Here is a 12,681-nt window from a genome sequence, read left to right on the forward strand (position 1 = left end):
GGCTGAAGTATGAGAAGGAGCGCTATCCTGCTGGAGAATTTGCCCTCTCCTGTGGTTTGTAATGTAATGGGCAGCACAAATGTCTTGATATCTCAGGCTGTTGATGTTGCCATCCACTCTGCAGATCTCTCGCACGCCCCATACTGAATGTAACCCCAAACCATGATTTTTCCTTTACCAAACTTCTTGGAGTCTTTGGTCCATGCGGGTTCCAGTAGGTCTTCTGCAGTATTTGTGATGATTAGGATGCAGTTCAAGAGATGATTTATTGGAAAATCTATCTTCTGACACTTCCAAATGATCAACTAGACGACAAGATTTTTGTCAGGTAGTGTATTTTATTGAAAGTAAAAGTTTTAAAAAAAGCATTTTTTTTATCTATTTTATCTATTTATCTAAAGTTTTATCTATTTTAAGTAGTTATAGAGGAGAAGGATATACATTTAACTCCATTCAGTACGAGGTTAACACAATCTTGGAATACTATAGTTATTGTTATTAATGCTTGTTTTTTTGTGTGTGCTTTCTGTCATTTCAAAGAATAATATTTGTTATTAATAGAAATAGGCAAGTGCAAAAACATGGAAAATTCAATGCTTTTTATTACTTTTCAAATGATCAGATAATGCAATGAAATATTAAGTTACAACTTTTATAAATATTTTATTGTGATTCTTGAAATATTAGAATAGTATACAGATTTTTTTGAATGCTTTATGAAGAATAAGTTGTTTTGTAGATGGGGGGGGGGGGGGGGGGGGGGGGTTAAAATATTCCTAAAATATATAAGATTATCTGTAATCAATTTTAAGGCATTTATGGCATAGAAAAAGAGAAATATGATTTAGAAATATACAAATATGACTTGATATTTCATATGTCACTTTTGCCATGCATCTCAGTTACTGGTAACAGAGGATATTAATAATATATGATCACATGACTTAATCATGGTTGGGTGAGTCATAGGGGAAAGGTGTGTCACTGAGTAAACTCCCCTAGTTAAAAATCTTAAACCATTGAACTCCTGTATGGATAGAAACAGTACATTTCTTTAGTGATTCAGTATCATTTGTACTAAGAAAAAGTTCAAGTTTTGTCCTGCACCTGTTTAATTACCCTACACCCAGCTAAACGTTCAGTTGAATGCAGAAGTTGAATTCACTGCATCTACACAGTGCATCAAATACTAAAATATAGTTTTACAAGAGTCAGGATGCGTATTTATTAATATTTTAAACAGCTTGATGTGTGAAAAATCACAACAGAAACTTGTGTAGGCTTTTTCTCCAGTGCGCATGCGCCATTTTGACAGTACATCTGACGTGATGACGCACCCGAGAGAACCAGGAAGCGCTCAGCCTTTGTTTTTGTCCGTCTGCAGTGCTCTCATTTTCCACAAGAACCGTGTCGTTTCCGCGGGCCCAAATGGCGACGTTTATTTCTGTCCCGTTGAAGAAGTCCTCGGAGGTTGACCTTGTTAAACCGTTGTCAAAATTTGTCACGGCCACGTATCCTCCGGGTGAGGAGCAGGCGGAGTATTTGCGCGCCGTGGACGAGCTCAACAAGCTCCGGAAAAGTGCTCTGGGGAGGCCGCTGGACAAACACGAGAGCTCGCTGGAGATCCTGCTGCGGTAAGACATTGGCCTGAAGACGTTATTTTGCTGATGGAGTTTTGTAATTTGGTTATTCTGTCAGTTTCTCCATCGACAGGCCTGTGTCGTAGCTTGATCTAACGTTAACGTTATATAAATAACGTTAACTGTTAGTCTGTTTGTAGCGCATGTCAGAAGCTGTCGAAACTACCTTAATCATCCTACTTTATTTAAACGATTCCTGTTTAATGTCATTTGACAGCAGTTATAGTTTTATCAAGAGTTTAGGGATGACTTCAGAAAAAAACCTTTGTAGAAATGAATTGTTGTTACTAACGTTACCTTGTTTTTTTGTTTTTGTCACCTGGATATGGACATATGTTAATGCTATATATAGAAACACACACACACACACACACGTAGATTTACACAAATTAATATATGTATTGTAATGTGTGGTACAGGCTAAGAATAATAACCTTATTTGTAAAATTAAAATTCTCTCACATCCATGTGATTATATAAAATAAAATAGCAAAATCAAAATGGTGATTAAAAGCATAAAACGATCATTAATGTTATCTAAAAGATACATTCATTCACTCATATAACTTATACTTTATTATAAAAACAGTAATAAAGCAAAGTGATGATCACGTTGTGCGTCAACCACCCATTTATATTACGTCACTTGCTTCCTGGTTTTGCGTGACTCAGGTGTGTCGTTTACACAGAACTCTTCAGACATTCAACTGTTAAATAATAATACACGATTTAACAAAAGTGAGGACAAAATCAATTTTTGAGTTATTTCATGTATATTTGCTGAGGCGTTAAGCTTGTTATAGTCGAGTCTTTAAGAGACTCCATTACGTCACATGTGAAGCAGAAGTAGTTTGTGTGACGTATGACTTAAAGTTTAATTTTGGGAAGTTTTTATAATTGGATACACATTACACACTATTATATCTATCTTGAAACCAGTTGATGATTTGCTTTGAAAGAGAGGAGGAAATGGCTGGTTAATTTGTTAAGCAAAGTCAGATTTGCTCCTCCATGCTTTCAGCACATCATTTATCTGCCCCATTTGAACCTTTTTGCCTGGAATGTTTATCGTGAATTCATTGTGTGATTGTCAGAACTCTTTGTTTACTTTATTTTCATCTAGCTTGTCTGAAAAGACAGATGGACATCACCACATAATGTTTAAAATTGGGAAGTAGTTTTCAAATGCATGACATTAGAAGCACTGGACAAACTTCTCAAATTAGGTAGTTGAGTAAAAATACAGATGCCCTAAAATAATATTGCTCATTCATTTTCAGGTTAGTTCCTTATTTATCAGGGGTTGCCACAGTGGATTGAATCGACAACTATTCCATTGTACGTTTTATGCAGTGAATGCCCTTCCAGCCACAACCCAGAACTGGGAAACACACACACGCACACACATTACGGCAAAGTTTGTTTTCCCAATTCACCTATAGTGCATGTGTTTGGACTGTGGGGGAAACCGGAGCACCCGGAGGAAACCCACACCAATGTGGGGAGAACAGGCAAACTCCACACTGAAACGGCAACTGATCCAGCTGATTAGCAGGAGCTATACTGAAGACCTAAGACAGTGGTCACCAAACTTGTTCCTGGAGGGCCGGTGTCCTGCAGATTTTAGCTCCAACCCTAATCAAACACACCTGAACAAGCTAATCAAGGTCTTACTTGGTATACTTGAAACATCCAGGCAGGTGTGTTGAGGCAAGTTGGAGCAAAACCCTGTAGGGACACCGGCCCTCCAGGACCAGGATTGGTGACCCCTGACCTAAGAGATCCATGTTGAGCAGGGGTGTCAAACTCGATTCCTGGAGGGCTGAAGCCCTGCACAGTTTATTTCCAACCCTGCTCCAACACGCTTACCTGTACAAGCCTGAAGGACTCAATTAGTTTGATCAGGTGTTTAATTAGGGTTGGAACTTTGGTTTGACACCTGTGATGTAGAGCTTTAAATACATAAGTTAAAACTTTTAAATCAAATCTCAGTTGATGGAAATATTTTTTTGACCACCAGTCTTAGTTTTTGTCTGCTAAAATATCTACTAAAATTTATTATGATTTTTAAAAATGTATTAAATATTTTTTTCAATTGATGGAAATGTTTTTTTTTTTTTTTTTTTTTTTACTAATTGTTTTAGTCTTAGTTTTGTCTACTAAAATCTCAAAATATATAAAATTTGGGATTTTTAAAACAATATTTTGTGAAAAAATGTTTTATTATACATTTTTTTAGTTGACTTAATTTTTTTAAACTAAAGCTTTAATATAGTTTTTGTCTACTAAAATATCTACTAAATTTTTTTTTTTAATTTTTTAAATATTTGTGTTTTGTTTTTTTTATAATTTTTTCATGATTATTACATTTTTTTTTTATAACTGTTGTTTAAATTATTTTTTAAGTATTCTTACTAGTTGACTGAAGTGTTTTTTTTTTTTTTTTTGACCAACAGTCTTAGTGTTTGTCTTCTAAAATACTAACTTTCTGTCCACCACTGAGAATTGTAGATTATTTCCACAGTCACGGTCTGCATTTCATTACTGCTGTAATTCAGTGGAGGTAATGTAGCATCTGGGCCTTGCGCCATCTGCAGAGTGAATGAGAGCCATGTGTTGCTATAGGATTACACTTTTTTTGTTTTGTTTGTTTGCTGCTTTGTATCCATGCCGAATGGTCAAGATGAATGGCCTGCTTTGTAGCTACTAGTTAAACGGGTGTTTGGTTTGTATGACGAAGGCCTCTTGGGCACTCCGTCAGTGGTTTTCCCCCCTTCACGCCATCTTCTTTTTATAACTCCGGGACGCAGGGAATGGCAGATAGAGAGCATATGTGGAGCAGAGATGAGTGGAAATGCTCCTCTCTATATTCAGGAAGGAAGTGTTTTTGTGATTGGTGTCACTAGTTTTCTGCGTAACAATGAGGTTGAGTAACATCTGTAACGTCACTTGCTTCTTGTTTACAGACTGGCGGTCACATGAGAGTGCTGTCACGCCTAAATCAATTGTGTCATTTATATGACGGTGCATATATGGTATGGTACGGCTATTAGTGCAGCTACAGTATTTTCTATAACATTTTTTCTTCTGGACAAAGTAAAAGCAGTTTTGAATTTTTTAGAAAGCAATTTAAGGTCAGTATCGTTAGCCCCCTTATGCAGTTATTTTTTTCGATAGTCTACAGAACAAACCACTTTTATACAATGACTTGCCTACTTACATTAACCTGCCTGATTAACCTAGTTAAGCCTTTAAATGTCTCTTTAAGCTGAATACTAGTATCTTGAAAAATATCTAGTCAAATACTCTGTACTGTCATCATGGCAAATATAAAGAAAATTTTCTCCATTAAACAGAACGTGGGGAAGAAATATTCAGGAGCGCTACTAATTCTTTTTTTTTTGTAATTAATTTTTTTTTTTTGTTCAACAGCCAAGAACAAAGAACACACTTCACACTACACATACATATGATACATGTTACGTAATCAGTTACGTACACCAAGACAATTCAACAAAGTTGTTGTATTAATTTATGCTTGTAATTTATTATATTTTATGCAGTTCCACTCCCTAGTATCTATGTAAAGTTATGAATTCTTCCCAAATAGTTATTTATATCATCTTGTGGATTTATATTCGTAGTGCAATATATATCACAGAAGAACTCAATATCGCAATGTTGTTTTTTCCAATATCGTACAGCCCTATCGAATGGAAAAAACATATTATTATATTATTATATCATATTACGCTCTATTTTAATTTTTCATGCTGCCATAAAATACGCTATTTATATTTACGGTAATACATATTTATGCAATATTACATACCATTACTAATATGCAGACAGAAACATGAATAACAGCATCATGAGAAAGTTGCAATCTTGAATGTGCAGCGTTTATATTTTGCATTTTATTTAACATTATTTATACGTTGAGCCTTTCAATATTAGTTTTAAAGAGGTGTTTTATATTTTGTTCATCAAATTTTAAAATATTTATCATTGATCTAATCGAAGGATCTTTTATGATCCTTCAATCAGATCACAGTCCAAAGACATCGGTTATAGGTAAATTGGATAAACCATGTTTGCATCTAGTGTATGTGTGTGCGTGGGTGCGCGTGTGCGTGCGTGAGTGCGTGTGTGAGAATGTGAATGTGAGAGTGTATGGGCATTTCCCAGTACTGGGTTGAGGCTGGAAGGTCATACGCTGTGTAAAACATATGCTGGAATAGTTGGCGGTTTATTCCGCTGTGGCGACCCCTGATAAATAAGGGACTAAGCGTAAGAAAAAATAATGAATATGAATAAGAATTTTAAACGTGTGGTCAGTTTGCCAGAGGTGGGTTGCAGCTGGAAGGGCATCCGCTGCATAAAAACGTGCTGGATAAGTTGGCGGTTTATTCCTCTGTGGCGACCCCGGATTAATAAAGGGACTAAGCTGAAAAGAAAATGAATGAATGAATGAATAAATGTACATGGGGTCAGTATGTATACGATCAATCGATTGAATTTACAGAAGTGGTAATATATCATGATAAATATCATTATCATCACTGATATGAGAATTGTTGTTGCCCAGCATTATTGTCATTGTTTTAAACTAAAAAAAAGAAACTAAAAAAATAAAATAATTCCCTCACTTTTAATTTTAACAGTTGTTGTTCTCTCTCTTTTTCTCCCCTCTAGATATTATGATCAGCTCTGTGCAATCGAACCCAAATTTCCCTTTCCAGAGGTATCTGTCATTCACTGGCACTGACGTGTCCTGTAATAACAATAATTGATCATAATATACTGAGCATATGCATTAGTGCCTGTAACTAATACCTAACTATTTTTGTTTGTTTCAGTTATGTCTAACATTCACATGGAAAGATGCTTTTGATAAAGGATCTCTTTTTGGAGGCTCGGTCAAGCTTGGTGAGTTGATGCATCATTCAAAACAAGAGCAGAATGTGTGCATATAAACAAACATGTGCCAGATTCATTTAAAGGGATAGTTTACCCAAAATTAAACATTTCCTCACTATTACCTCACACTTAGGTAGTTTTAAATTTTGATGAATTTCTATCAGCTATTGAACACAAAATAAGATATTTTGAAGAATGTTGAGTGGGGAAAAGCAGCAGTTAACATCAATAATAAGAACAAAAAAAATACTATGGAAATAAATGGCTGTTTCTTGTTTTTCTTCAGCTTATATTTGTGTTTTTTACAGAAGAAAAACACTTTTGTAACAAGTATAGGATGAGTTAATAATGGCAGATTTTTAGGTGAACTGTCACTTTAGTTTGTCTATGCCATGTGTTGTTGTTAGTAATATTATATCTACTTTTATTTTGCACAACGAATGTGACTTATGGGTAAATTCTTTTGAACCATTTGGACTTGTTAGATACTTTACTGCAGATATAACTCGAAAGAAGGCGTATAAAGATTTTCTATATGGTGCAATTAAATGTCAATATCTCTGTTCTCCATATTCAGAGCAAACCTGCACCTCATCCAGTATAAAAAGAAAGGCTTTAGTTTGAGATTCCTTTTTATAAAAAGCGTATTAATGTGTGCATATTAATAATGTTCTCTAATACTAACATAACTTACTCTTCACAACTCTTGACCCATGCTTTTTAATTGTTGCATATTTCCTTATGACATTTTACAACTCAAATTAAGGATGTTCATTTTGTGCTTCTGTCATTTTGGACCCAGATATGTATGGAGCATCATTTTATTAGTTTTGTTTAATAATAATAAAAGCCATTAAAATTTGTTTAGTCTTTTTAGGCTTGATTTTGCTGATTAAAATGTGGCAAATCCAGTGGAATTGGGTACAACCGTTGCATGACTTTTTTCCACCTGAAAGTGAAAATTTATACAAGTAAATTTCATTTATTTTAATTTTTTGTTAATGAGCAATTTCGAGTTAAGTAAACTAAAAGAAAATGAACTTCATTCATTGTTAAAAAAAAATTAATTAATAATACATTGAGCCTTCTCTTCATATTGAACACATTTGAGACTGAATTGTGTTGATAGAAATGTGGCAAACCTAATAGAACTGGGTACAAGCATTGCATCAGTTTTTATTTTCATCCGAAAGTGAAACTGTATACAAGTAAGATTCATTTATTGTGATAAGGAAATTCAATTATTTTTTATTTAATTTATTAAATATATTTATTTATTCGAAACAATCAAATTTAGACTGTTTATGAGCCATGATGAGTTTAATAGACTCAAATAAAATGAACTATTAATTCCAGTAAATCTGTGATATAATCAAATAAATTCTTACACTGTTAAGAAAAATTGTGTATCAGTTTTTACTGCTTATGAGATGCACTGTAGTTTCAGTTGAAAAAATATAAGTGACTATTTTATAAAACAAGCATTGACTTGTTATTCACTGAAGAATATTTAATGTGGTCATCTAATTGCTTCATCTGCATTCACACTACTGGAGTCTGGACACGAGCAAAATTTCAACATGCACCACAGCAGTTCTAATATTAAGTCACATTCTATTTGCATATAATTTATAAACATAATTCAAAGCTACAATTCTGCATATTTTTGCTAAATTTTGCATTTTACAAATGTACATTGTCTAAAAGTGTATTATGATCACTCCATGAGGCAATGCAGTCATTTGCATAGCATTTGTCAGATTATTTTGGTAATCTTTATTCCAAATTCGACCATTTGCTTTCACTCTGAAACAGTAGTCCTTCTATGATGATATCAGTTTGACAGATTAGGTGAAATGTTTAGCCACATCCTTCATTTGTTAGTTTGCTGCACGTGAATGATGAGAGGCAGGGCATAAATAAACCCCACCCCTTACTCAATATTCTATATATATAAGTTAATATATGTCATGATACTGAAATACAAGTCTGCAGCAACTTCCATTATATGTTTTATGTTGTTTGTGTTTCAGCATTGGCGAGTCTGGGCTATGAGAAGACGTGTGTGTTGTTTAATGTGGGCGCTCTGGCCAGTCAGATCGCTTCCGAGCAGAATCTCGACAATGATGAGGGACTCAAAACTGCCGCCAAGTTCTACCAGGTTTAAGTCTGAACTTATTATGCTGCTTTTTACAAGATGTTAAATAAGTCTCTGATGTCCCTAGAGTGTTTGTGTGTGTGTGTGTGTGTGTGTGTGTGTAGTTTCAGCTCAAATTACAACACATATATTGTTTATATATATATAACTCAACACATATATAACTCTCTAAAACTGCCCCTTTTAGGCTGTCAGTTTACATTAGTGATGCACCGATGCCGATACTTTTATCGGATATCGGTTCGATACTGCATATATTTGTTTCTGAATCACGTTGCGCTGTGTCTGTTAGATCAGCAGATCGTATTCGCAGCACTGGAGTAGAGAGGATTATTTCCTGCTCGTTATGCACAAAGTAGGCCTTCCTGAAATGTTTAAATAGAAAAGGCTCAATAATACATTGGACAGATCCTCAACACACTGATTTATTCCCTTTGAGCTGCTGATTTGGAAATGTCCGCTGCGCTGACTGATTGTATCCTTGCTCATAGTATACTATATTATTTGTACATCACTTTAAACAAACTGTACATTTAGAGAATGAAGCGCGGCTGGAAAACAGTGTTTTCGTCACTTCAGGAGGAGGCATGAATTAATTTAGCTAAACTGCGACATGGTCATCTTGCGGAAATATTACCAACTATTCATCAGGTAATGTTTTCCCCCCTCTCTCTCTCTCTCTCTCTCTCTCTCTCTCTGTTGGTAAAGCGCTGTCAAATATTTTTCCTCCATGGACCTCCATGGCACAGCGTATCGGCCTACGGCAGCTGGATTAGTCTAAAAGACGCAGTACTTTTTGATGTTGGGTCTGTTTTAGTTCGGATCATATTCTCACCACAAACTAATTGCTCCAGGGTTTGTTTGAAAGCGTACCGAGACCACCTCTTCAAGCAGGTCTTGGTACGCTTTTTTGGTTCGCTTTTGGTGCGCACTTGAGTACGATTGCTGCATTCACACCTGCCCAAACGAACCGCATCAAGAGGGAAAAACGAACTCTAGTGCGATTCAACCAAACTAAATAAGGCAAGTGTGAAGGGACCCTAAATCAATAGAGTCGTTACCAGAAAAATTAATTAGCCTTATATAGGCCACTCTGAAACTGTGAATATTTCACTGTCATTTTATTTATATCAATATTTTCAGACCTGTTTGTGTTTAGTCTGCGTCAAACCTGCAGGAAAATATCAGGCTTTGCTAAATTATTGCTGATTATTTGTCCAACAATGTCAATAGTGGTATATTGCAGATTTAAAAAAAAAAATTCTTAATATTAAAAAAGGAAACTGGACCACATAAGCTGGACCACAGCAGATCAATGTCATAACGAATGCTCAAATAATGGAGCTTAGTTTACACACACTAATTTTTTTAGTTCGATTGTTCTGTTTGCCATTTATAGGCCTATAGGTTGTTTTTGTTTACCAAAGAAGGTGTATTATTTGAATTTAGCACCAGAGCTATAAAAACTGTAACTGGGAAAAAAAAACGTCACAGTATCAGGACAGATCTGTATTAATTGATACTTAGAATTTTGGCATCAAGATCTGATCGGCAAAAAAAAAAAAAAAATGGTATCGGTGCATCCCTACTTTAAATTCGAATAAGATTGTGTGATTTTCAAAAGAGGGTGGAGCTACAAATGCCTGTGTGTCAGCTTAGTGGCAGATTCAAAAACAAGACTAACCTCATAAGCTAATGAGGGAGAGATCATCACTAATGGGCGGGGCTTTCCCCCTCTGATGACATGTACAAAGGGAGAATGTCAATCAAAGTGTTTCTGCAGGCTGTTTTGATCAAGTGTGATTATAAAAAAATAATTGAATCAATTTTTACCATTAGATGATGGTTATATTTACAGACTGTTGCCACACAACTGTGTTTAAACCCCTTTAAAAAGTGATTTTTGCATAATAGTTCCCCTTTAAATCTTTCTAAAACACGTGTAAATGTTTAATTTCCTCTCATTCTCAAGCAAATTCTGTCTCTTTTCAGCTGGCGAGTGGAGCGTTTGCTCATATAAAGGACACCGTTCTGTCTGCCCTGAATCGAGAGCCCACCATGGACATCTCTCCCGAAACAGTGGGCACGCTCAGTCAGATCATGCTCAGTCAGGCTCAGGAGGTCTTCGTTCTCAAGGCCACTTCTGGTGCGTCTGTGTTTATGTTTAGCCGTTTTTGTGTTTATAGATGACACACAATTTTAATTACTTGGTGTTTTATATCACAGACAAGATGAAGGACGCCATTGTCGCTAAGCTTGCCAACCAGGCGGCAGATTATTACGGAGATGCTTTTAAGCAATGCCAATACAAAGAGAATCTGCCTAAGGTATGTACAGCTGCTAGTACACATGACATACGGTTAACATGAGGAAGATGATCCACTAGGGGTCACTAGAGACTGTTTAATATAAAGATGCCCACACACTGCATGCAACAATCACTGTTGGTGTGTCTGTATACTTGCATTTAGGGCTGGGCAATATGGCAGAAGATTTTAGAAGATTTAGTCAACATACAATAAAAGTTTCACTACATCATGTTTTATTATCATTTTCTTTATTAACCATTAGGCTAAAAAGTTATATTCTAAGTGCACCTTCGAGTAAGATTTCAACAATATGTAAATGTAAAAACAACCAATTCTGAATAAAATATGAAGGTAAAAATGTTCTTAAATATATCCTGTGTATTCAAAAATAATGCAAAACTAAAAATGTATCTATTTCTTTGCCAAAATGTAAAGTTTATAGATCAATTTGATCTGTTCAAGCTTACAATTAATGAGTAAAAGTACTGAAACTCTATTATACTAATATGTTGTTATTATTGACAGTATTTTTAAAGCAAAGAAAAAAGTGCAGCATATTAGCGCAAACATGAAACAGTTTCTTCTGTGCTCCAAAATATAAAGTTTTCAACAAGATTTAAATGTAAAACATCAGATTGTTTTGTTGTAAATGAGCTGTTTTAGAGGTCAGTTTGAACTGTTCAAAGTAAAAATGAAGGAGTAAAAGTACTGAAACTATTATACTATTAATAGGTTGTTATTATCAACAGTATTTCTTTTAAAGAAAAAATAATAAATCCAGCATGTTAGCGCAAACATGAAAAACAATTCTCTTTGCTCCGACATATTACGTTTTTAGCAAGATGTAAATGTAAAAACAATCATTTGTTTAATATCTTTATGAAATTTGAAAGCAAATAGTTTCCTAAATATATCCTGTGTGTTCAGAAATTACATAAAAATAAATGTGTGTATATTTCTAAGCCAAAATGTAAAGTTTATAGGTCAATTTCAACCAATCAAGCTAAAAATTAAAGAGTAAAGTTACTGAAACTCTATTTGTGAGAATGATAACACTGCTAAAATATTGTGTGGAATTTCCATGCATTGAAAACTCAACTTGCATTTATTGCACAAATTGTGGTGGTTTCATCAAAGCTAAAGCAGAGCTCAATCTTAATATGAATTATTAGCATTCATTAATGTAAGAAATTTGAATTTAGTCCTCCAAATTTTGTCATTTTTGGGTCACACTTTTTAAATTTAATTAGCTGCTTATTAATAGTTAAGTAGTTGTTAGGCTTAGATTAGGGATTTAGTATATGATCATCTTTTATACGTGCTAATAAACAGAGCCAATATTTTTATAATAGGCATATACACTCACTTTATTAGGTACACCTCAATTGGTAGTAATGGGCTCAAAGTGTGCTTAGAAAATATCCCCCACACCATTACACCACCACAATTTTGTTGACGCCAAATTCTGACCCTACCTTGCGAATGTCGCAGCAAAAATCGAGACTCATCAGATCAGTCAACGTTTCTCCTATCTTCTATTGTCCAGTCTATTGTGAGCCTGTGTGAATTGTAGCCTCAGTTTCCTGTTCTTAGCTGACAGGAGTGGCACCCGGTGTGGTCTTCTGCTGCTGTAGCTCATCCGCCTGAAGGTTGG

General features: G+C 34.9%; 1 protein-coding gene across 4 annotated transcripts in view; it reads left to right on the top strand.

Annotated features, from left to right (window-relative positions):
* The first annotated feature begins 1,313 nt into the window (after positions 1-1,313).
* The window catches only part of pdcd6ip (programmed cell death 6 interacting protein), a 27,873-nt gene continuing 16,505 nt past the window's right edge, over positions 1,314-12,681 (top strand). For 3 of the 4 annotated variants that reach the window (XM_087294290.1, XM_087294291.1, XM_087294292.1), the window contains exons 1-6: positions 1,349-1,634; positions 6,336-6,384; positions 6,500-6,569; positions 8,594-8,721; positions 10,711-10,864; positions 10,945-11,045. In XM_087294290.1, the coding sequence (XP_087150416.1) occupies positions 1,429-1,634; positions 6,336-6,384; positions 6,500-6,569; positions 8,594-8,721; positions 10,711-10,864; positions 10,945-11,045 (708 nt within the window). In that variant the 5' untranslated portion in view covers positions 1,349-1,428. Of the gene's footprint in view, positions 1,635-6,335; positions 6,385-6,499; positions 6,570-8,593; positions 8,722-10,710; positions 10,865-10,944; positions 11,046-12,681 lie in introns of all 4 variants that reach the window. The other variant, NM_213360.4, reaches the window with a different exon arrangement.

The sequence above is a fragment of the Danio rerio genome, chromosome 19, assembly GCF_052040795.2.
Source record: "Danio rerio strain M-AB ecotype USA chromosome 19, GRCz13ab, whole genome shotgun sequence".
Classification (NCBI taxonomy): Eukaryota; Metazoa; Chordata; class Actinopteri; order Cypriniformes; family Danionidae; genus Danio; species Danio rerio.